The sequence below is a fragment of the Cetorhinus maximus genome, chromosome 18 (genome assembly GCF_964194155.1).
Source record: "Cetorhinus maximus chromosome 18, sCetMax3.hap1.1, whole genome shotgun sequence".
In the NCBI taxonomy this organism is placed as follows: domain Eukaryota; kingdom Metazoa; phylum Chordata; class Chondrichthyes; order Lamniformes; family Cetorhinidae; genus Cetorhinus; species Cetorhinus maximus.
The window spans coordinates 53,432,292-53,456,996 of record NC_135896.1 but is presented as its reverse complement, the minus strand read 5'-3'; the positions used below and the strand labels follow the sequence as shown (position 1 = coordinate 53,456,996).

Sequence of the window (24,705 nt, the reverse complement as noted above, 5' to 3'; positions counted from 1 at the left end):
CCCCCCCACCTCCCGCCCCTCGCACCTCCACCTCCCACCTCTTCCCCTCCCTCCATCTCCTATTATCCCATCTCTCCACCTGCCCCCCTTCCGGCTCCCCCCCTTCCGCCTCACCCCAGCCTGCCTCCCGCTTCCCCCCTCCCACTTCCCTCTCCGTCTGTCCTCCTCGGCCTCCCCCCTCCATCTACCACACCTCCCAACTCTCCACCTCCACCTCCCCCCTCCACTGCCTCCCCCCCTCCACCCCCCTCCACCGCCTCTCCTGCTCCAGCTCCCGCCCTCCACCCCCCTCCACCTCCCCCCTCCACCTTCCCCACCTCCACCCCTCTCTCCATCTCCCCCCTCCACCTCTCCCCCTTCCCCTCCCCCCCACCTCCCCCTTCCCTTCCCTTCCCCCCTTCCCCCCTCCCCCTGCCCCCTTTCCACCCTCCACCTCCCCCCTCCACCTCCTCCCCCTTCCTTCTCCCCTTCCAGCCTTTCAGGATCCGGTTATTTTTTGGATGTGTGGATCACCAAAAGATTTGACATTTGGAGATGTACATTCTGCATCATGTTATCACTCAAATTTTAGAATGAATAAAGAGCTATACCCTGTTACTCAGATGTATACACTACAGTTGTAATAATTCCGATGAAAGGTCATAATATATACCTTTTTATTTTACTGAACTATATAAAACTGGTCCAAATGTTAGGATAACTGGATGTTATTTGTTTTTCAGAAAAAAAACTGAAAACCAAAAAGGTTTGTTTTGGTCGTGAAACTGTTCGTCATTTCGCACAAGTTATAGAAGGAGTTAGTCAACTGGTAAGTTGTAAGCTGAATTTGAATACTAATATGGTTATATTGAATATTTCAGCTTGTCTTATCTCAGAGTTTGCCTTTTGCAAGTTCTGCTCAAGCTCCCCCTTTCAGCATTGCAGGTTTGCCATTACATTAATATTTAACTATTTAATACGTCTGCGTGTAAAATGGCGCGCAGTGACATCGGGCAAGTGTCCCAACAGCACCGCAACATTTCGCTGGGCGCTGGCGCGTAATGAAGTCCGACCCGTGCCTGCCATTAATTAACGGGCCACTTAAGGCCCTTTAGTGTTCAACTGACGCTGATTTTTTGGCGCATGTGCGATCTTCGAGTCAGCGCACGGGCGCAACAGGCAGGCGGGTAGGAGACAGTTGTACTAACCTCATCCACAGGCAGGATAAAAGGGCTCTGTGGGGTCATGAATCTGCTCTGTGAAGTATTTATTGTTGAAAGTTTTTCAAAAACTTGCCTGTGTGATATGCAGTACTTCAGAACGCATCCCAGCTGCTTTTTCTGGAACCTTAACCTTCAGGTCAGCACTCTGCAGTGAGGAATCTTTTCCAGGCCTGCAGGTTTAAGGAAGCCTTCCCTTAGCATGGGAATGGGAGCTGATCTGTCCACTGGAAGCAGCTCCTCTGAGGAGGAAGGGAGGGCTAGAAGGGTGAGGAGGCCAGGAGTGCACATTCAGCCTCCAGGGGAGCCACCTTTGGGAGGATAGGTGCAGGCACAAGGGGCGCAAGGCCAAGAGGTAGTCCAAGGTGGAAGGGGCCGCAGAAGACGCCACTAACCTGCTGCCAGGGTATACAGGCGGCGAAGCAGTTACCTCAAAATGTCTGAGGTGCAGTGCTGAAAGAAGCTCCATTTCTCAAGTCAGCTATATCTGTCAGATGATTGGCCCTGAGATCTCCCCTAACTGTGTGGGCGGACACCCCATGCCAGTGGCTCTGAAGGTCACAGCTGCCTTCAACTTCTATGCCTCAGGCTCCTTCCAGGGCTCGGTGGGTGATCTTTGCGGTGTCTCCCAATCAGCTGTCCACACTTGTGTCAAGCAGGTCACAGATGTTCTGTTCAGACGGGCATTGACGTTCATCCAGTTCCGTTGGGACCAGGCAAGCCAGGCACAGCGAGCCAGAGGCTTCGCAACGATTACTGGCTTCCCCAGCGTCCAGGGTGCAATAGACTGTACACACGTGGCCATCAAGGCGCCAGCAGGTGAGCCCGGTGCCTTCATCAACAGGAAGGGTTTCCACTCCATGAACGTGCAGATAGTGTGTGATCACAAGATGCTGATTCTACAAGTCTGTGCAAAGTACCCAGGCAGCTCCCACGACGTCTACATCCTCTGACACTCCCAGATGCCAGGGCTCTTCAGTGCTCTGGCTCGGCTTGATAGATGGCTGCTGGGTGACAAGGGCTATCCCCTCAGAAGGTGGCTCATGACGCCTCTCCGCCTTCCAAGAACAGAAGCTGAGCAGCAGTACAATAGTAGCCACGCCTCCACAAGGGCTGTGGTGGAGAGAACCACTGGTCTTCTCAAGATGCGCTTCCGATGTCTGGACCACTCCGAGGGCGCACTCCAATACCCCCCAGATCGTGTGTCAGTGATAGTGCTTGCATGCTACACTCTCCACAATCTTGTGCTGGAAAGGGGGGCGCAGTGGATGATGAAGACGTTGACGCAGTGTCTGCGGCTGCACACGATGAGTCCAGCAGTGAATCTGAGGATGAGCAGGCACAGGGAAATGCTGAGGTGGTGAACACTGACCCGGGACTACTTCAGGGAGGCAGGGACACCTGGGATGCTTTATTGCAACGAACCTTCAGCCAGCATAACACAGATGGACCTCCAGGACAAGCCTGGGCTGCCGCCTTGACACTCGACACCTAAGTGCAAAATCTGCCAGGTCAGCAGCACTAACTAAGGGCCTTGTAAATAAAGCTGAATGTCCAAAAAATCACTCATTACACTTTTGTCAACCATATGCATGCAGAACGAATGAGGTACCGTCAGCCATGGTCACACATCTGGCATTTAATGTGTGAGGCAAAAGAACTTATCACAAAGAGAAAGCAATAATGTTAACAATGAAAAAGAAATCATAAGGATCTCATCTCGGGCCAACAACACAAAAGCACCGGTGAAAAACCCGTGGTGTGCCTAAGGTGCCTTGTGCTTTCGTTTACGGGTGCTACGTCTTGGTGCTGCCCCATCGTTCGGAGTGGCACCTGAGACAGCCTACTGACTCTGCTGTCCTTTCGGCCTTGATGACCTTGGCGATTGTCCTCTGGCCTGTGGAGCCTGTGCTGGCCCCGCCTGGGAGCGAGCTGTCTGTTCCGTAACTGGCATCTCCCCAGTGCTCGCAGCCCTACCGGATTATACGGTCACTGGTAGAGGGGTGGAGGAGCTGCCACCCTCATCCGAAGCACCCTGAGAGGAGCCCGCAGAGACAACAGGCAGCTGCTGCGCCGACGTAAGGTCACTGCGGACCTCCCTGCTCACCGTGGATGGATGGGCAATGAGCTGGGAAGCTTGATGCCCACACTGCTTCCCACACTGACAGTGACCAGCTGAGGTCATTGCCGATGTGAGGGCTTTCTGGTCACAGCGCATCCCCAGGAAGCGGGTCTCCTGGAGTAGGCTTTCCACGAGAGTCACCACTCTCCATGGAGGATGTTTGGCGCTCAGACATGTGGCTCATTGCTTCAGTGAACGTCCGCATAGACTCCTCCACCATGGAGACCATGCCAAGCATAGCCTCATATATCACCCCCAGATGCTCCTGCACACCCGGCCGCATTTCCTGCCCCTGCTCTGTCGCCGACGACTCCAGAGGCACATCATCTGACTGCTGGCGCCATGGGCACTCACTGTCTCTAACAGCTCTTCCAGCGAGTATGAAGTGCCCTCACCGCTGCGCCCCGGGACACTAGCTGATGTTCTAATTCCCACCGAGGTGCTAGTATCTGCGCTGGTGCCTGCCTGACGCTGGTGAGACTTCAGGGCCCTCAGGTGTGAGAGGGGGCCTCTGCTGCTCCATTCAAGCTGAAAGGAAAAATAAGGACTTGGATTAGTTAACGTGGAGACAATGACAAAAGTGCATCCCTGTCCCCTGGTCATTATGCACTTATCCTTCATAAGCAATGGCCATGCCATGTTGCAAAATTAAATCACTTAGCATTTAGCATTGCTATGGCTGTTGAGAAAACAATGCTGACCTCACTGCTGGGCATGCATACCTGGCCGTGGCATCCCAGCCTCGCCGACACCATTGGCTTTGGCACATGGCGCCTCTCCAAATCCAGGGCCTCCTGCTCAAACCGGCTGAGAATGGTGATCTGTGCCTGGCCGCCGCCAGCCCTCACACAGAGCAGCATTATGAGCATTCTTCTTCTGAAAATGAGAGACGAGCATTGATTAGGGCAAATTGCACATGGACTCTCTTCGTGCACGGCCCCCCCAAACCAGAGCGGGACATATCAGGGCTCCAGTGCCTCCTCACCCCGCTGCTGCCGAACACTCTCACAAAGGTGCTAGGCCTGTCTCCCCACCCCCCCCCCCCCCCCACCACCACCACCGCCCCCCTTGGCCACATGCTGCCTACATCACATTAGGCACCACACGGCATATCCTTCCATCGCAAGGAGGCACAAGCATGTGGCGCGCAGAGGGAAGCAGATGGTTCATTGCCACGCCACCTTGAAACGCCCCTCCCAGCATGTTATCACCCTGACTCCCTGACTTGGGCATGTCCTGCAGTTCAAACACAGCTCCTAGGTGCAGCTCCTCCAGGTTGCCCCCAAAACAGTCATGTGGGTCTCAGTGTATCACATGCTGCGGGGGAGAACTCATCTCCTCATGACCCACTCAGGCTGACCTCAGCATTGGCAATATCTGCTTGCCCACCCAGCAAAGGAAAAATGGCGTCAATGATTCAATGCAGCCACGACACTGAGACTTGGTTGGTTGGGGGTGGGGGGGGGGGGGGGGGGGGGTGCCGCAGAGGGTAAGACTACCTGCTGGGTTAAATGCCCAATGCCAACATGGCACTCACCCAGCCAGAGCACAACAAATCGTTGAAGTGTTTGCAGCACTGGATCCAGGTGCGCTGCACCACGTCACAGGAGCTCACCACCCCCGCCACTTCCTCCCAGGCACGTTTCATCATGTGGGAGGGCCTTCTCCTCCCATCATGGAGGACCAACACCTCCCACCGTGCTGCCACCACCTTGAGGAGGGCAGCAAGGCAGTCATCAGAAAAACAAGGGGCGCATTGCCCCCACCCCATTGCCCTATCCTGCAGCCTGGCCTGCTCACCCGAACCCCTCTGCTGCAGCCTGGAACTTGCCATTGTGAGCAGCCTACAGGAGGCTGCCAGGCCTTCTTTTAAACAGACTGCCGGGTCGCCATTGGACCCGGTGGTCTGTGCGCGTCCGCTGCCGCCCGCGTGCTCCCGCTATCCTCGGGAGTCGGGAGATACGCTGGGTGGGCCTTAATTGGCCCGACTGCGTAAAATGGTGACGTGGACCCGATGCCAGACGGCGATCGGGCCCACCCATGCCCGGTCCTGCTCCGCCCCCCTCCAACCAGACGGAAAATTTTGCCTTCTATGTAAACCTGCACAGAAACTCACTTTATAGCTAAGAGTTAACTAGTGAGAAAATAATCCTCCTCAGTTGAGGAATGTGTGTTCTTTTGGTATAAAGGAAGACAAAATTCCATAGATAGGAGTTGTCATTTTATTTTAATCTTAAATAATATTGTAAGTTTTATAGTTCCAACTGATCTTGAGAAATCTGGTATGACAATTTTCATAGGGCCTATATTGGCAGTTCTTTCTACTACCATTTCCCCCTTTTAAGCTGTTTCATTGTTAACATTGTGTTTTAGGGGGATTAAAAGTGCAATTTAGTATTGTCCCCATCAAAAGAACCCACATTCAGTAGTTGGAATTCTGTTGAATAATAATGATATCCCTGAAGTTCATGATTTACTATCCACCAGGGAGACAGTGGTGTAACGGTAATGTGACAGAATGAGTGATCAAGAGGCCCAGGCTAATGCTCCTGAGATGTGGGTTCAAGTCCCACCAGGGCTGGTAGAATTTCAATTCAATTAATAAATCTGGAATATAAAGCTAACCTGAGTAATGATGACTATGAAACTATCATAAAATGCATCTGGTTCACTAATATAATTAATGAAAACAGAAAATGCTGGAAAAGCTCAGCAGGTCTGGCAACATCTGTGGCTAGAGAAACAGAGTTAATGTTTTAAGTCCAATTTGACTGTTCCTCAGAACTGAAGAGAGGTAGGAGTCTGATGGGTTTATGCAGATGGAGCAAAAGAGGTCAGGCCTAGGTTAAAGGGCAGGGGAGATTAAATCTCAAAGATCATGGAACCAAAGGCAAAGGGAGTGGTAGTGATAATTTTAGAGAAACAAAGGATTGGTCCAGGGTAGTATGAATGGCAGAATAAAGGTCAGTGCCGTCTTAAAGCAAAATCATGAGAGCAAGATACAGACTGGCACTGGGGGCGGTTGGGGAGGGCAGAGTTCATGGTCTAAAGTTGTTGAACTTGATGTTGAGTCCAGAAGGCTGTAAAGTGCCTAATCAGAAGCTGAGGTGTTGTTCCTCCAGTTTGCGTTGGGCTTCACTGGAAAATTGCAGCAGGCTAAGGACAGAAATGTGAGCATGAGAGCAAAATGGTGATCTGAAATGATAAGCAACCAGAAGGTTGGGGTCATACTTGCAGACTGAGCGAAGGTGTTCCTCAAAGCAGTCACCCAGTCTGTGTTTGGTCTCCCCATTACAGAGGAGATCGCATTGTGAGCAACGAATACAGTAGACTAAAGTGAAAAAAGTATGGGTGGAGTTTTCCATTTTCAGAATTAAATGCAATGGTGGGTGGGTTCCGTGCCACATTTCCTGCTGGTCGGAATGGCGGGAAATCGTGCCTGAATTCACACTCAGAAGCTAAATAATTATGTAGAGGCGAATGGCACAAGAAAGATCAGTGCTCTCTCCGAATCACATGGTGGGTCAGGAACTGATTCCTCCACCCTGCTGTCACTTAATGGGGCCAAAGGTCCGGGTGCCATATTTAAACAGCGCCTGAACACACATTTCACTCTCTCCAGCCCAGCTGTTCTCAGGAGACGTATCGATAAAGAAGGCTCCCTGAGGTTTAGTCACAACTCCCTCGAGACTTTGTTAAGAGGAATTCACCAACACCAGGATATTCTGTACTCCAGAAATGGTTCCAGGAAGTGCACCAGCCGCACCTCACCGACCTGGGAGGCGGTCGCAAGGGAGGTCAGCTCGTCTGGCACCCACCCCAGAAACGCAGTACAGTGCAGGAAGAGGATGAATAGCCTGCTCCACCAGGGTAAGTCAACCTTCAGCTCACTGCAATCTCACACACTGAGATGTGCACTCGAAGGGTTACGCTGCTCAGGGATCTCACACAATGTTAGCAGGGGACACATCAGCACTGATTGTCTCACGAACGCTTCAAAATCGCCAGCATCTCATCTATCATACTGCAAAAACTCCATCCTCAGCCCTTACTGGGCAGGGCTCAGCACACACAATAGGCATGTATGCTTTCCAGCCTCTCCTCCATCTCTCCTCCTTACATTCCATCCATTTGTCTTCATGCAGGCCAAGCTTGCCCACATCAGGAGGGAAAGATCCCAGACTAGAGGAGGGATGGCCTATATCCAACGGCTCACTCCCTTCGAGGAGAATGCCACCAAGCTGGCTGGAGAGGACAGGGATCACACCTGTGGAGAAGGCGAGATCGGCCTCTCCCAGCAACCCAGTATGGATGAGCCCTCCACGAGTTGGTCACATCCTGACATTCACAGTGAATGACATGCAATCTCGTATTAAGCCTGTTCATGAACTAAATCTATTTTCTCTCTCCTACAGGCACCAGCAGGTCCAGGCAGAGGATTTGAACCAACATAAGCCCCAGCCCACCTCAGAGGAGGATGTTGAGGAGCCATCCAAAGCAGACCTGTCACTGCATTCACCTGCACTTTCTGCCAGTGCAGAGACTCACACATTGGTATCTCATAGTGCTAGATTAGGCTCGGGGTCACTTTCTAGAGAACGCCTTACTGACATATGTCCACGGCAGCACCTCGACCTCCCTTCAGGTGCCTCGTCTCCACAAGGTATCAGGGAGGGGTCCTCAGGCACCCACAGGGAGAATGAGCGTCAGCTGGACACCCCGGGGACTCTACACAGGACACTTCAAGGGTGTCCAGCCGCTCCAAATCCCCTCTGCCTGTGACCCCATTAACTCTAGCTGGTCAGGCTGAGGAGGGTGCATGTGTCCCTGAGCAGGAGACCCTCATCAGGACGGTCGACCTGAAGGCCTCGGGCCTCCAGAGGACATCCATCAAAATCATCACAGACAACAGAGCGTAGTAGTCAGCAGGCTGCCTCCATCTCTACTGCAGATGTCAGGGCTGCACCCAGATGTAGCAGTAGGGTTAGGAAAACTAAGAAATATTGACATCACTTCTGGTCACGGGTGTTCAGTCACCATGTATATCTTGCACATTTGTAAATACATTTGCTGTCCATGAGAATGGTCTCGTCATTTGAAAGTGTCATGCTTATGCATTTGTGTGCCCTCTAATTGCAAGGGCGAGCTATGCTCCCACTCAGTGAACGCCTCCCTTTGTGAGCTTCATATTCATGTGATGACTGCCTGATAGTTATTGGACCCTTATGTTATGACAGGAAGATGTGTCAAACCCTTTATTGGAAGTGTGTGCTAAGTGTGTTAGGAACCTTTATTCCTTGCAAGTCAACATGGAGTTAGGCCTGCTCAATAGCCTTGGAGGGTACCACTTCATTGGTGGTGGCAAAGCACAAGACTTGCTGTCATGATGAACGCTCCAACCATAAGCGCATCTCAGTGTCCGCTGAAGTTTCTCATTAAGGTGGCAACTCCTTCAAGTCCTTTGATGCAGCATTCGTACTGTTGTGCCAACGTTCACTTCCCAGAGCGCACAGATACAGGGATCACTGCTGACCTTTCCAAAGATTCAGGCCTGGTGAATCATGAGGGTTGAAGATGGAAGTTCAAATGCTGAACTTGCTCTCGATGTTACTGGTTGTAAAGGCCTTTCAGTGCACTGGCATGGCACTAAAGGATAGAAGGAATGTGGCTGAATATGTTGCCTGCATCTTACTCCTCCTGGAATCTTGTGGCTATCAATAAATTGAAGAGGGAGATGAAGGTGAACCATGTTGTGCGTCTTCGATAGCATCATCATGTGGAAGCTGACCCTCATCTCCCTCTTCAGGTTCTTGCCCTTCCTGCTCTCCCTCGCCTGAGGAGCTCTTAGCCTCTTGTCTCCCTCTGGCAAGGGATCCCCACTTAGAAGTGCCAAGTTGTGCAGGGCGCGACAGGCAAGGATGATGCAGGACATCCTCTCTGGAGAGTAATGCAGAGCCCCACCTGAGCGCATCTTCAGGAAACCAATGGTCTGCCTGATAATGGATAGTGTGGAGCTATGAGCTGCATTGTATCTCTCCTCTGAGGCACCCTGAGGACAACGCACGTGTGTCATGAGCCATCATTTGAGCAAGTACCCCTTATCCCCAAGCAGCCAGCCCTGTATTTGCTGAAGCCTTTCGAATATGTGAGGCACCTGGGAATGATTCAGAATGTATGAATCACGGGAACTCCCAGGGTACATGGCACAAATGTGCATTATGCACTTCTGCACACCAGTTGAATGTTCAGGGAGTGAAACCCTTTCCTGGTAATGAACATCAGGGGTTACTGCCACGGAGCTCTCAATGCCACATGTATGCAGTTGATTGCACCCTGTACTGTAGGGAACCCTGAGATAGCTGCAAACCCATGAAATCTGGCAGCCTGGCTAGCTTCATCGAGTGTGAACTTCATATAATGATGAGCCTTACCGTGATGCATTTATGTGTGGAAGACTGAGATGCCGCACAGGTCCCCTGTGGATCCCTGGAACAAACTGCAGGCAAAAAATTTGAGCATGGCAGGGTCCTTCAGGGCCACTGACATGGGATGTTCTCCAAGTCCATGGGGAGTTAGATACCCCTGCAGAATGTGGCAGATATGATCCACCACATCTCTAGACAAGTGCAGACGTACACATTGTCTTTTGCTCATCTTCAGATAGGAATATCTTCTTCGGTAGATCCTTGGTCGTGCGAGTCGCCTCCATGGGATGGGTCTAACCTCCTTATCCTCTGGCTGTTGCTGGGGCTCTCCTGGAGCATGGACCTCAGGCAGGTCCTCTTCTCAAAGCTGCGCCAGGCAGTGTCAGGCCCCCCTCCTCCTCCTCCACTGGATGAGTACCATCAAGAAGGCAGTATTGAGCCCAAGCTCCATAATTCAATCCTCCTCCTCTTTGTAGACTGGTAGGTGCAACAGATCAACGAATACTGGGGGAAATAAAGTAAATCTCTCACTCTCAAACAGAGAGTCACCGTCATGCCTCAGAGGTGCATCTAGCTTGTCGCTGATGCAGCCTTGTAGCTGAGGCGCAACTGACAAATTGAGGTAACCACAATGTCCACCCTGACATTTGATATCTCAATCCCACAGAGGTTTGGACACATTCATGAAATGTGCCACCTTACCAAACTCACTCCTGCAATCTCTGATCTGGCATACTGATTAAGGTTAACTTGCACATGAGCAATGACTAGATGTACTTTGGCCCGTTATCCATACCAATTAGAGAAAGCACATTAGAGGCTTTCATTGATGATCTGGCAGATATGCAGCAGCTGTGCCTCCTTAATGGTTGCCTGCATTCTCCATTATCACACTCCTGTCTGATAATGCTGAAACCGTGCAACTATATCGTGAAGCCGAGGTGTCAGCTGTGGCTCAGTTCATAGCACCCTCACCTTTGAGTCAGAAGGTTGTGGGTTCATGTCCCACTCCAGGACTTTGAACAAAAAAAAAGTCAAGAACTGTGAATGTACTCGAAAGAGTTATATCGTGAAGCCAATGACTCCTACAGTGTCGCATTAAAGCACACCAAAAGGCAGTGGCTCCAATTGCACCTTCTCAAGGAAGTCTTCCTCTTTTCTCTCAACTGTGCCTCTATCTCAATGTTGTGACTCAAAGCAGTTTGTGGGTACCCCCTGAAAGGGTCCCTAAGTCCAGTCGTGTGTGCCTCCCACACTGACTTAGACCCCTCGCGTGCAGATTCTTTTCCAGTTTCAATTTCAAACTGCGCCATTACTTTGTGGATTCAAGATACTGGTGCTCTATTTTTATTATGAGGCCAGCTTCAACTCTTCCCGTCAGCATTTGGGTCCCTCCAATTTTCCTGGAACCTCACTATGTACAAGTTGACCTCCCTCCGGTTAATTTCCAGCCTCCCCCAATAACCCTAGGTCCAATTGTTGTGGTGGGCATTCCAGGCCTCCCCCTGAACCCACCACTGTTGATAGACCCATGCCTATGTGGAACTTGCCTCTCCCCATCTAGAGGCTGTGTGCATGCTCATATACAGAGGACAGCCTCCCCACTACGTTTCCCCCATTTACAGGCTGCAGATGCCTCCCCTAACCATAACTATCCCATCTGCAGCCCAAGCCAGACAAGCCCATTGCCACTGACTGAACATGCCCTGCACACCAAGCTGTGCCTTATCCCAATTGTGCACAAAGGCTTTGCTCCTCCCTGGAGCGGGAGTACGACGTCCGTGCCATGCGTAGCTGTGTAGCATAGCCTGCAAAGCCCCAACCGCATTTAATCTCTCACCCTAATTGTGAGGTACACAGAGCTCCAGGACTGGCTTTAACCTCTCACTCCGATCTGTTGGGCTCAGACCATGGACTGTGACTGTCTTTTAATGAGCTCCCCCTGTACCCTCATGACTGATCACAATACAGTCTCCCCACCCACCCCTCAATCCCCTTCCATGAATCCCTGTGAACTCGTCCCTCTTGGCACACTAACACACTTCCTTGTGCATCCCCTCCCATTCAAACAGTTTGATTCCCATCCTCCCCCTCGTATGTCTGCATTCCAGTCTTCCATGTCGGGCTCTAGCTTCCTCAGCTTGGATCTCCCTCTGCCTGCCAGCAACCCCCCTTCTTCCCCCTCCCCCATCCAGCCCCTTTATACCTCATTGCCCCCCATGTGCCCGTCATCCTCCCTCCCCCCCACCCTGGTTGCAATACTGGTTTCTGTTTGAGGGTGCAGTGCTGCCTGAGAGCCATTGCACAGTGGTGTCCTCCTGGAGTACGGAGGCACTCACTGTGAGAGACCAACCCCACACCCCCACCAGTGGTGTTCCACTGTCATCGCTAAGAAACCAAAGTAGCGCTGTTGCAGGTGGGCTTTGAATGTTGCACACACCTCTAAGTCACAAGCGAAGTGAAGACTGACTGATGCAACGCATTTTCAAATGTGTTTCTGACCAGTCTGAATTCCCGCTGGCAAGATTGGAAGGCGAAACATGATTCCGGCAAGTAGCATATTTAATGAGCATCCATTAGATGGTGATAAATGCAAATGGCATTCCTGACACTGATCAGTGGGCTAGCCGACCTGCCATCAACTCTCCATGAAAGGGGTGAGGGGAAAATTCCAAACTGTTTTCCTGCTGGTGGGAATCCGATTTTTGACCTCTCCAAATTTTTTGCGCCTGCCTGCTATGAAACTGCCGATGTCAGGAGGGGAATGTTCTGCCCTACAAGTAAATCCCTGCTTCGCCTAGAAGGAGTGTTTGGTGTCTTGGACAGCGAGGAGGGCAGAAGTAAAGGGGCAGGTGTTACACCTTCTGTGCTTACGTGTGAAGGTGCCGGGGGAAGGGGATGAGGTGTTGAGGGTGATAGAGGAGTGAACCAGGGTATCATTGAGGGAATGGTCCCTCAAGGGAGGGGAGAGGTAGATGTGTTTGGTGGTGGTATCATGATGGAGTTGGCAGAAGTGATGGAGGATAATCCTTTGAATACAGAGCTATTGGGGTAGGATGTAAGGACAAGGGAAACTCTATCGTCATTTTGGGAGGGAGGGGAAGGGGTGAGGTCAGAAGTGCGGGAAATGGGTTGGATGCGGTTGAGGGCCTGTCAACCACAGTAGGGGGAAATTGTCAGTTGAGAAAATGGAACACATGTCGGAAGGGCCATCCTTACCTAACCCGGGCTACTTGTGAGACTGTAGACCCACAGCAATGTGGTTGACTCTTAACTGCCTTCTGAAATAGCCTAGCAAACAATACAAGGGCAATAAGTAATGGGCAATGTAAACGCTGGCCTTGCCAGTGACACCCACATCCCATGACAGAACAAAATAAAAACCATCATCATCAACATTCAAAAATTTTGAAACAAAACCCCTGACCTAAACATACATTTAGGACTTGGAAAAACAGTGATGACTCATTTTGATTCTATTTCCCATAAATAGTTTATCATTTATTTAAAACATTATACCCTGTATCTCCGTTCTCCCTTTATCCAGTATTTTTATACAAAACTTGGTCGCCACCTCCTAACCTGTGTTGAAACAGGGAAGTAGGGATAGTCTATTCTGTGATATTATACACAGTTTCCATGAATGCCACCCTGTGATCCCACATTATACATTTTTACAAACAGGGACCAAACTACTGGATGCCTCTGTCTTTAAATTATTTTTACAAAGTAAAAGAAATTGAAGTATGAAGAATTTCAGTAAAAAAAATTGTAATATGACTGTTAGTATAATGTCTCTCAGGAAATTAAGAGAAATGGGGAGATGGTGGGAAAGTGGAGTTGAAGCTAAGGATCAGCCATGATGGTATGAATGGTTATGTAAAAGAAAAACTTGCATTTATATAGTACCTTCACAACCACCAGATAGCACAAAGCGTTTTACAGCCAAATAAATATTTTTGAAATGTAGCCACTGTTACAATGTAGGAAATGTGGCAGTCAATTTTGCATACTGAATATTAAAAATTTGTGTGTGCATGTTAGTGCGCCTCACAGGAATTGGGAATTTCCATTTATTAAAATTGATAGAGAGAAAATCCTGCAGGGCCTGCTTACCTACATGATATTCATTCCTGACACACAAACTTCTGTGCCAGAGTTGAATTTGTAACTTCAAGTAGTCTCACAAATGTCATTGTGATTCCATATTAATAGCAGTATAATATTTTTGTATTACAATATAGCAAGACCTCCTACACTTTAATCCACATCCTCTAACACAACAGATGACTGATGTGAGTTACGCAAGCTTCACAGTGCTATGTCATGGTTAGCTCCAAGGTTTACCTAAAGTTCATTTTGGAAGTGTGGTAATCAATATTGGATCTTGCGAGGTGCCTGATCTCCACTCCCAAAATCTCAATACATGTGTGTGAAAGCTCTACATCTGGAATGCAAACTCATAAAATCTACCAAAATAACTTGACAAAAATATTTTTGTTTTATCGTTTAATACATCTCATCGTGTACACCACAAAATCCAGCACAAAACAAACTAATTCCATATGGAAAGGCAATATTCTTTAATTAATTTCAAATATGAAAAACATGTTGGGATTCTGTAACTTTAAATTCTAATTGCATGAGTTATATATATATATAATATATAAACAACTTTGTGAAAATAAATAATTTTATATTATGACACTAGGAGGAAGTTAGAAGGAATATTCATGATGTACTTGAAGTAGAAACTATCGAAGCCAGTAAACTGCGGCACAAATTGACTCAGCTTCCTAATATACTAAACCAGCAAATAGCAGGTAAGATGATGTGATGCAGCTTTGATATGTTACAATTTTTTCTTCATGATGTCTTGTAACATAAATATTTTGGGAAGTAATTTAGTAATCTGTTATAGATTTTGCAAGTTGGAAAGCCATATGATGGAATCAGAACTGTACCTCAATTCAAATAATAACATTCTAGTATTAAAAATTAAACACAAAAGATGTTGAAATTCTGAAATATAAGTAGTATATGCTAGAAATGTTCAGCAGATCAGGCAGCACTGCTGAGAGAGAAACAAAGTTAATGGGCAGAATTAAGTTCTAGCGATACAGGTTCACCCACATCGGCTGGAGAACCAGTGGAAGCACAACATTGATTCTGTGGCAGAGGCTTGATGCAATATAAGTGCACTCCTGGCACTTAACTGGCCAGTTTTGGACCTCCCACATGATCAAGTATCCTGGAGGGCTGAAATCCCACCCTTGAGAGCTGTCGATCTGGCAGTTTTCCAGTGCCAGCTGCTCCACAGAGAGTGGTAGCTGCCATCAGTAATGCTCCAATGCCTATCCATAGGATTGATGCTGGATCCCTGGAGGCAGATGAATGGGGTGAGATAAGGGTCACCGGAAAGGGAGTGGGGAGTTGCCAAACAGGGGAGGGGCATGGGGGTGTTGGTGGCATGGGCAGACAGTTGGTTTTCAACTCCCTTGCCATTCCCTATGCCAGGATCCTTGATTGGGCACTGAGTGCCTGTTAACGAGGTACCCCGTTACGAGGCCGCAGGAAAACCCGATAGGGTTTGCTGGGTGGCCTGTGCGAGTCCTGTTAAATTCCTGAACCACAATTATTTTCCAGCGAGCTCAGGGATAATTGGCTTTGTGTGGCTTATTTATGAGCCCAGTTGGCATCCTGCTGTCAGCAGGCAGAAATCCCACGTCAGGCCCTTCCCATCCCTAACTTAATTGGGGGCATATTTCCCGGTGGCTGGTATCAGATGCGAGTACTCCCATCCAATTTTCCTTGCCTGTTTGCCATCATATCACTCTGGTGGGCTCCAATGGGGCAGCCCAATGTTTCAGGTTTGTGACCTCTTGTCAGAACTGGAAAATGTTACAGTTATAGGAGGTGTTAAGCAAGTACAGAAGTGGGGAAAGCATGGGAAGTGACGACTGTGTTAGGGTAGAAGGCAAGAAGGAAGATCTGAAGTTGGACTGTACAAGACGGTTATGTTTTAAAATGCCCCATTTGACGTAAGGTAAAATTGAGAATTCCGGAAACACCCTAGCTCGGAAACGCGTCTATGTGATGTGGTGGCCAAGAGTTGAAACTCGAACAGAAACCTATTGAAATACCTAGTGACATTTTGCACATTTTTACACAGTACTGCACATGAAAGGGACAACTGCTCTTTGAGACAGAGCGAGACAAGGCAGATAGCGCTGTGGGGAGGAGCAAAGCAGCTACTGCTGTGGAGAAGCAGAAGGACTGTTCTGTGTTAACAAACACCCAGGATGCTTGAGAGTGTTTGTTTCCTGCTCAAAAGGAAGGGAACAGAACCGACAGGACTTATGGAGATTTAAGGAACAAGGAATTACCGATGTAGGACCTAATCAGATCAGGAAGACTCGGGCAGAATGGAATGACTTTTGAAGGACATTGGAAGTTTCAACCTAGCGTGGCAGGGAGAAGTGAGCCTACTGGAAAGCTGGCGATTTGGAAGGACTGTTCCTTTAGTGCTACATATTTGCCAGAAGTGCAGAGCACAGCAAAACGTGTTGTAAGACATATCTCCATTGCGTTTGTTAGTTAATGCGAAAGTACCTTTTCTTTAGTTTGGCGTATTAGTAAGCTGTTGAGTAATATTTGATCTGTGCTGGTTTCACTTTGTTCGTTGCAGTAAAGGTCTTAAAACATGAAATTTTGTCCGGCCATTTCTGTTGGTGGCTGGGAAATTTATCTCCCTTAAAAAGTTATCAGTCTCTAGGGGGATCTTAGCAAGTGATTTAAATGACCGAAGGGGTGACGATGCAAGGCAAAAGGAGGTGGTAATGGACTGGAAATTCATGGTCATGGTTGTGGACTGAACGGAGGTATTCCCTAATGTAGAGTAGACTACACTGTGAGTAGCAAATACAGGCAGGTGAAAAGGCCAAGCGACCTTTGCACTTTTTAGAAAACCTCATCCACGATTGGGATGAGGTTTCCAAAAGCAATTAAAAATGAAATAAAAATTTTAACATTTCATTAAGAACATGTCCCTGCTCATGTGACAAAGTCACATGAGCGGGGACATGTTTTTTACCATTTTATAATTCTTTATTTTTCATTTTTTACATCTTCTGCCTCAGGGAGCTTTTCCAGCGCACGCATGCGGGAACTTGCGCACTCGCCCTCCTCCTCCTCTCCCCCCCCCCCCCACCACCCAGGCAGTGCTGAGCGCTGCTGTGCCCATTTTATACAGGGCGGGCCTTAATTGGCCTACCAGAGTGAAATCGCGGTCTGGCCCCGATCACGGGCGGCAGTTGGCTTCCCAACCGCTCCCACCCGCCCGCCCGACAAGGGAAAAATCCTGGCCTAGGTGTGGAAGATCTCCTTTGGTCTAACATGATTGACATATATACGTTCCATGACTGCTCATGTTGGAATATATCTAATAACATGTTGGCCATTTTGTTAGTTCAATTTTAGATATGAGAAAGGATTCCAATGGGAAGGCAAGGATGCTGTTGCTCCCATGTACAAACATATCAGGAAATTTTGCAGCTCGTAGGACTGTCTAAGGAACATATTCGGAACAATTCCTTTGGATTGGTCTAAAACTATTTTGTTCCTGTAGATATTAGTATCAGTAATTTCTTTCAGTTACGATTATATTGAATTCTTCTTAAAACTACAGCATGCTTTCTTCATGCCTGTTGAAGAGGTCAAAGGGTACATTGGGTTTTCTCTGTGATATTCTGTGTGAAATATCTAAGTAAGAGAATAATTTTTAATCATGAAACATGCTTAACTCAATAAGTTTTGGAGCATAAGAAATGCTCGTGTGCCTGAGGAAATTGTTTTTTCAGTGGTTAGGAATAGTGTGTTGAACAAAAGGCCCAAACTGGCATAAACTATTACATAATGTTGTTAACTATATGTCCAATTTATGTTATTTATGCTCTTTATGCCTTAAGAATGCACATCATATGTTGTTAAATATATATTAAAATGTAGTTCTTGGATAGTGGAATTGTTACTGTGTCAGAAGCCTTAGTCAGGTCAACAAACACCATATAAATGTCCTTATTCCATTCACGGGACTTTTCTTGAATTTGACGTGTTGCAAGGATCATGTCTACTGTTTCCCATCCTGCCAGAAGTCACATTGTGATTCAGGGTATACAGAGTTGATGAGGTAAGCAACAATCCGATTAAGAATAACCCTTGCAAGAAGTATTCCTGCTGTTGAAAGAAGTGATAGTCCACGATGATTGTCACAGATGGACTTACTCCCTTTCTGTTTGTAGAGATGAGTTATGGTGGCACCCTTGTAGTCTTGAAGCACAGCGCGCTCGTTCCAGATTAGGCAGAAGAGACTAGAGAGTTTTCTAACCAAATAAATCCCTCCATACTTGAATACTTCAGGTGGGATGCCATCAGCTCCCAGTGACTTGCCCAAAGAAAGCTGCTTTATGGCCTTTGTGACTTCCGCTTGAGAAGGATCGAGAGTAAGCTCTTCCAGAGTGCGATGCTGTAGAAGTGACTCAGTGGTATCATTGCACACAGTAGAATGTTGGTTTAGGAGATTACTGGAGTGCTCTGCCCAATGAGAGAGAATCTCATGCTATTTGTTAGGAGCTGATTGCCATTTGCTGAGGGGATGCGTGTTACACCATTGGTTTTGGGGCCATAAGCTGATAGCAGACTTTAATGTAGAGCCTTCAGGTCATTTTTAATCAGCAGCTGCTTGAAGATCATCAGCCTTGTTTTCCTACCATCAGTTCATCTCTCTTAGTTTGGCCCGCAGCATGTGTTTTGATCGATGGTATCTGGCATTCCTTGCTGGTGATTTCTTGTCAGATATGTAATATCTGTGAACGTCATGCACTTTGTCTAGAAACTTGCCTATGTCTTGGTCGGTGTTGTTGAACCAGTCTTGGCGCTTCTGTTTAACGAATCCTAGGACCTCAGATGCTGTGCTGCAAATAATATCCTTTAACTTTTTCCAAAAATCTTCAATGGCAATATTGTCCTCCAGGATATCAGCACTTCCTGTGGCTAGTTTGTGTTCCAGTTCTTGTGTCTTGGCCATGTCCTTAAGAACAGTTACATCAAGCTTCCTTTCTGGCTTGACTCCATGCCAAAGTGCCTTAGATTTTATCTTCAAAGACACAATACTACTGAAAAACAGATGGTCAGGCCAGCATTCTGCACCTCTGAGGGAACAGGTAGACCGCACGTCCTTGAGATTTCTCTGTCTTACAGTGACATAGTCCAACATGTGCCAATGTGTGTCTGCATGCTGGAAGATTGTGTTTGTGATGGTTAAGTCAAACTCGCTGCACTGAGAGTGAAAGGGCTGGCCATTAGAGTTTGGTCTGCCAATACCATGGTGTCCTAGTACTCCTCTCCATCTATTATACTCTGTGCCCACTCGAGCATTGAAATTACTAGAAATAATTAGTTTGTCCTGGCGGTTGGTACTCTAATTATCTTGTTGAGGTCATCATAAAATGCTTCTTTGACTTTACCTGTAATTGTCATTGTTGGTGCATAGGCTAATATGCATTGTATGCTGGTTACTGGCAAAACTTAAACGAAAAACCATGAGTCGATCGCTGATCACCATAGGAAGTGAATCACGCTAGCGTGCCACTTCAGATCAAATGGCAAAGCCCATGCCTTACTGTCGGGGCTGATCCTTAGAATTGCCAATCCAATAGAATGTGTAGTCTGTACCAACCTCCTCAAGTTTAGACTCCACGCTAAGCCTTGTTTTGCTTTGGCCAGCAATGTTGATGTACCTGTTCAGCATTCTGGCTATGAGGGCTATTCTACACTCTGCTCTTGTATTGTTGCCTAGAAGTGTTCTGACACTCAATGAACCGAGATTCATACGATGACTAGGAGGCTTGTTCTTTACATTTTGATTGAGGAGAATGGATGACCAGCCAGGAGCAGTAACCTGGCAGGTGCAGGGAAAGCTGGCTGTGTTTAGGGTTCCTTTTCTGTCCCCTCCACAATTGGGGAGCGCAGCACTGTACCTGTAAAGGTCTATTCCGTCACCTCAGGAGGATCGAACTCCACTCCTGCCCCGATCTGTAGAGAGCGACCGTCATCCTGAGGCCGCCTGTGTGCAGGGCTATGACTGAAGACTGCCAGTAGCATCACCTCCCTGTCCCTGTCACTTCCTCATGGTCAAAGGGCTTGGTGTTTTGGTTGATGACTTGAAGAACAACCTGCACATTGAGTATACTTAAGTGGGTGAGAATTGTTAACATAATCAGATCAGTGAAGAGTGGCAGTTCATTATTACCTTCCAAGGGTAATTAGGGATGGGTAATAAATGCATCCATACCCATATCAGCGTCATCCAAAGAACAGTTTTTTTAAAAAAACTAGCTGAATGCTATTCAGGCATTTTTTTCACTAATTTTTATTTAATACCCCATGGGTTGAGAGTAGCTAAGAAATTAAGCTTTCAAAAACAGCAGCAACATGAGTTCCACAGTGATGCATTCTTTTTCTTAAACATTGAAACTGCTTGTTTTGTTTTAGTTGCTGTTACTGCTGCCCGTGAGTTGAAAGCAACACACTTGAAAGAATTGCAGTCCAAAATCGAGACTATGACACAACAAATTGGAACATTGGAAAAGGAATACAGTAGGCTGGAGAAAGAAAATGCCTCTCTGTGGTAAGCACATATTAATGATATATCTTTCAGCATCATGCAGCGTTGCACAGCATATTCAACAGCACCCTCGGTTTTGCAATTAAAAATGTATTATTTTCCCTCAATGACTGCATGTTGGATATTGGACTTTTGCCTCTTGAGAAGCTGGAATGCATCCAATTTGATTGATCGGAGGAAAATTTGTTTTTGTTTTTGGCTGTAAGGGTCCAATGTGAAATGTAGCTAATATGTTGCCATAAAAATAAAATGCTATGGTAAAAACTTGAGGTAATTTGCTTCCTTAAATTGTGAGTTCTTTGACTGATGGAAATAATGCTTTAAATAAATAAGCGATATCTAGTTTTTATGACACACAAAAACAACAACTTGCAATTAATGCGACATCTTTAATATAGTAAAACGTCCCAAGCTGCTTCTAAGGAGCATTTTCATAAGGAGATAGCAGGACAGATGACTGAAAGCTAGGTTTTAGGGAGCATTTTAAAAGAGGTAGAGAGGTTTAGGTTGAGAATTCCAGAGCTCAGAGCCTTGGCAACTGAAGGCACAGCCACTAATGGTGGAGCGATTCAAATCGGAATGCACAGTGGTGGGGGCCAAGGTGACATTGGAATAGTCGAGCCCAGAGGTAATAAAGCATGGATGAAGGTTTCATTAGCAGATAAACTAAGTGGGGTGGAATGTGGTGATGTTATGAAGTTGCACAGACGACTTTCAGTTTTTAAGTCTTGACAACCTAATTGTTGTTAAACAATCGCATTATGAAATTGTTTAGTAAGTAAGGGATAGTGGTGTAGCGGTAATATCACTGGATGAGGAATACATAATGCCATGATACTATCATTGATTGTCATAAAAACCCATCTGGTTCACTAATGTCCTTTTGGGAAGGAAATCTGTCCTTACCTGGTCTGGCCTAAATGTGACTCCAGCAATGTGGTTAACTCTTAGCTGTCCTCTGAAATAGCCTAGCATGTCACTCCATTTTTAGGGACGAGCAGTGAATACACATTTGCTAGTGATATCCATTTCCCAATAAATATTTTTTTAAAATAACAGATTAACAAATCTCACCTTGGTTTATAACCCTACTGCTTTGGCATCTTCTTCTCCTACAAACACCTTCCTTTAGTCCACCCACTTGCTGCTCTCCTAAACTTCTAGTTTCTACTACCACCCCAATGCCATATGTCAAGTTTCCCACCAGATATGCTCACTGCATTCTTCTCATGGCTTCTGACTTCTCACCCTGGGTAATTTCAACCTCTGTCCTGACTCACCTTGCCTTCTGTCCTAGTTTACTGTTCTTCTGTTCCCCAATAACCTCTCCCTCCATGTACATTCTTGGGTATCTTGAAAGGAGAAAGGTACAAGGCTAGGGAATGGGGAAAAGCAAGTGGCCTATGCTTGCACTATGTGTAGCTTGTAAATTAGAACAGATTATGGAATGAAGGGTAAGTCGGTAATGATGATCGAGGATTGGTTGTGAGCATACCATCATCTTTGATGGCTTCCGGCCCGCCACTGGCCACAGCCTCTGTCGTGGCTAATCCAATGATAGTGAGCATCCTCTCCTCCATGGAGTTAGGGACATGGAAAGTCAGAATAAAGTGAATTTGTTTCAAGTGTATTAGTGAAGCTCTTAGCACAGGTATGGGGAACTGCTTCTGGAGCATATCAAGTTCTCTCTGTGTGTCACGATGGTGTGCACGGGTGGGGGAGGCTGCACAGTGCAACTAGCTCTTCACATCAGCACAAGGACATTGTGACATTGATGCTGAAAGCTCATTATCATGTGCTAGGTGTTTGTCTCCCACTGGTTAAATATTACTACCCCTGGTCCACTTTGTCCTGCAAAAGAATGGGAAATATATCAGTGCATGTTTGGGTGATGTGCCTGTCATAGATGAATAGCTGAAAATGCGTGCAAGCTGTGAGATGTGGATATGAGGCTTTCAATAGTGCTAAGTTTGTTTGAGGGAAAGGTGAAACTATGAATTGGAGGTATGGTATCATTATTATCAGAGGTTGCTCTTAGTTGAATGAAGGTTGGTGAATTGAACAATGTCCAAAGCTAATAGTTCATTTGTAAGGATATGGCATTTGAAGGTGATTTTACTGACGTTGACTACTTGCTTGCGGACATTAAATGTCTTGTGGCACTGCGTCCACATCTTTGGGGCTGCACTGCTTGGATTTATTGCAACAATGTCTCCTCCCATTGCCTCCTTAAATATGGTTTGGAGGGCCTCCTGGCTCCTTGTGGATAAGGGCATCTCCCCTCTGGTCCATCTCCTTTTACCAAGGCCTCCATTCCTGCATCTGGCAACCTGTTATCTGTCCTGCTATGCCATTAGCTAGTCTTTTTCCTGCTCTGAATGTCTTTCCCAGCCACTTCCAGTACCTGGGGGAATGCCAGAATACACCTCTTTAAACGGTACACTAAATTGCGAATGGTGCTAAACACTAATTTTCAGCAAACATCCCAATTTCTGTCCTTGTACAGGATGGAAAATCATAGATAAAACCATTGAAGATAGTTTGGACTAGAACACTGCCTACATTATAACAGTAATGTTGTGGTTTGATACAATTAAATGGATTACTGGTGCACTCACAATGCATTCAAGAGTTAATCACATTGGTTTGGGGCTAGAGTCACATATAGGTCAGACCAGGAAAGGTTTTCATAACAATCTGACAGCAACCTTTATCTGTGGATTATTTAAACTGAATTGATTTATTTAAACTGAATTCAAATTAATAAACAGCAGGAGGATAAAAGCAAAATACTGCAGATGCTGGAAATCTGAAATAAAAATAGAAAATGCTGGAAAAACTCAGCAGGTCTGACAGCATCTGTGGAAAGAGAAACAGCGTTAAATTTTCGAGTCCATATGACTCTTCAAAGAAGAGTCATACATAGAAACTAGGAGCAGGAGTAGGCTATTTGACCCTAAGATCCTGCTCCACCATTCATTATGATCATGGCTGATCATCCAACTCAATAGCCTGCTCCTGCTTTCTCCCCATATCCTTTGAACCCTTTCACCCCAAGTGCTATATCTAACTCCTTCTTGAAAACGTACAATGTTTTGGCCTCAACTACTTTCTGTGGTAACACAGGTTCACCGCTCTCTGGGTGAAGAAATTTCTCCTCATCTCAGTCCTAAATGGTCTACCCCGTATCCCCAGACTGTGACCCCTGGTTCTGGACTCCCCCACCATCGGGAACATCCTTCCTGCATCTACCCTGTCTAGTCCTGTTAGAATTTTATAGGTTTCTATGAGATCCCCCCCTCATTCTTCTGAACTCCAGCGAGTATAATCCTAACTGACTCAATCTCTCTTCATATGTCAGTCCCGCCATCCCAGGAATGAGTTGGGTAAACCTTCGCTGCACTCCCTCTATAGCAAGTACATCCTTCCTCAGATAAGGGGACCAAAACAACTCACGCCTCATACCATCGTAGTTTCCTTCATTAAGATTCAGGGCCCTAGTCTCAGAATTAACTACGTCACTCTCCATCTTGATGAAGAATTCTATCATATTATGGTCGCTCATTCCCAAGGGACCTTGCACAACTAGATTGCCAATTATTCCTTTCTCATTACACAATACCCAGTCTAGGATGGCCTGTTCTCTAGTTGGTTCCTCAATGTATTGGTCCAGAAAACCATCCCGTATACATTCCAGGAATTCCTCCTCTACGGTATTGTTTTCATTTGATTTGCCCAATCTATATGCATATTCAAGTCACCCATAATTCAAGATGTTCCTTTATTGCATGCGTCTCTAATTTCCTGTTTAATGCCATTCCCAACATCACCACTACAGTTTGGGGGTCTATATACAACCCCCACTAACGTTTTTTGTCCCTTATTGTTTCTCAGCTCTACCCATACAGATTCCACATCGCCGGAGCTAATATCTTTCCTCACTATTGCGTTAATTCCCTCTTTAACCAGCAATGCAACTCCACCGCCTTTTCCTTTTTGTCTGTCCTTCCTAAATACTGAATACCCCTGGATGTTCAGTTTCCATCCCTGGTCCCCCTGCAGCCATGTCTCCGTAATCCCAACTATATCATACCTGTTTACATCTATTTGCGCGGTTAATTCATCCACTTTATTGCGAATGCTCCTCACGTTAAGGCACAAAGCTTTGAGGCTTGTCTTTTTAACATTACTTGTCCCATTCCCACTATTTTTCACTGAGGCCCTGTTTGATTCGTGCCCTTGATTTCTCTGCCTATCACTGTTCTTATTCCTCTT

General features: G+C 46.8%; 1 protein-coding gene across 1 annotated transcript in view; it reads left to right on the top strand.

Moving 5' to 3' along the window:
- Positions 1-24,705, top strand: part of ccdc175 (coiled-coil domain containing 175) — a 122,696-nt gene that overhangs the window by 2,160 nt on the left and 95,831 nt on the right. Inside the window, exons 2-4 of the mRNA XM_078562730.1 lie at positions 723-808; positions 14,458-14,569; positions 20,298-20,433. Of these exons, the coding sequence (XP_078418856.1) occupies positions 723-808; positions 14,458-14,569; positions 20,298-20,433 (334 nt within the window). The remainder of the gene's footprint in view (positions 1-722; positions 809-14,457; positions 14,570-20,297; positions 20,434-24,705) is intronic.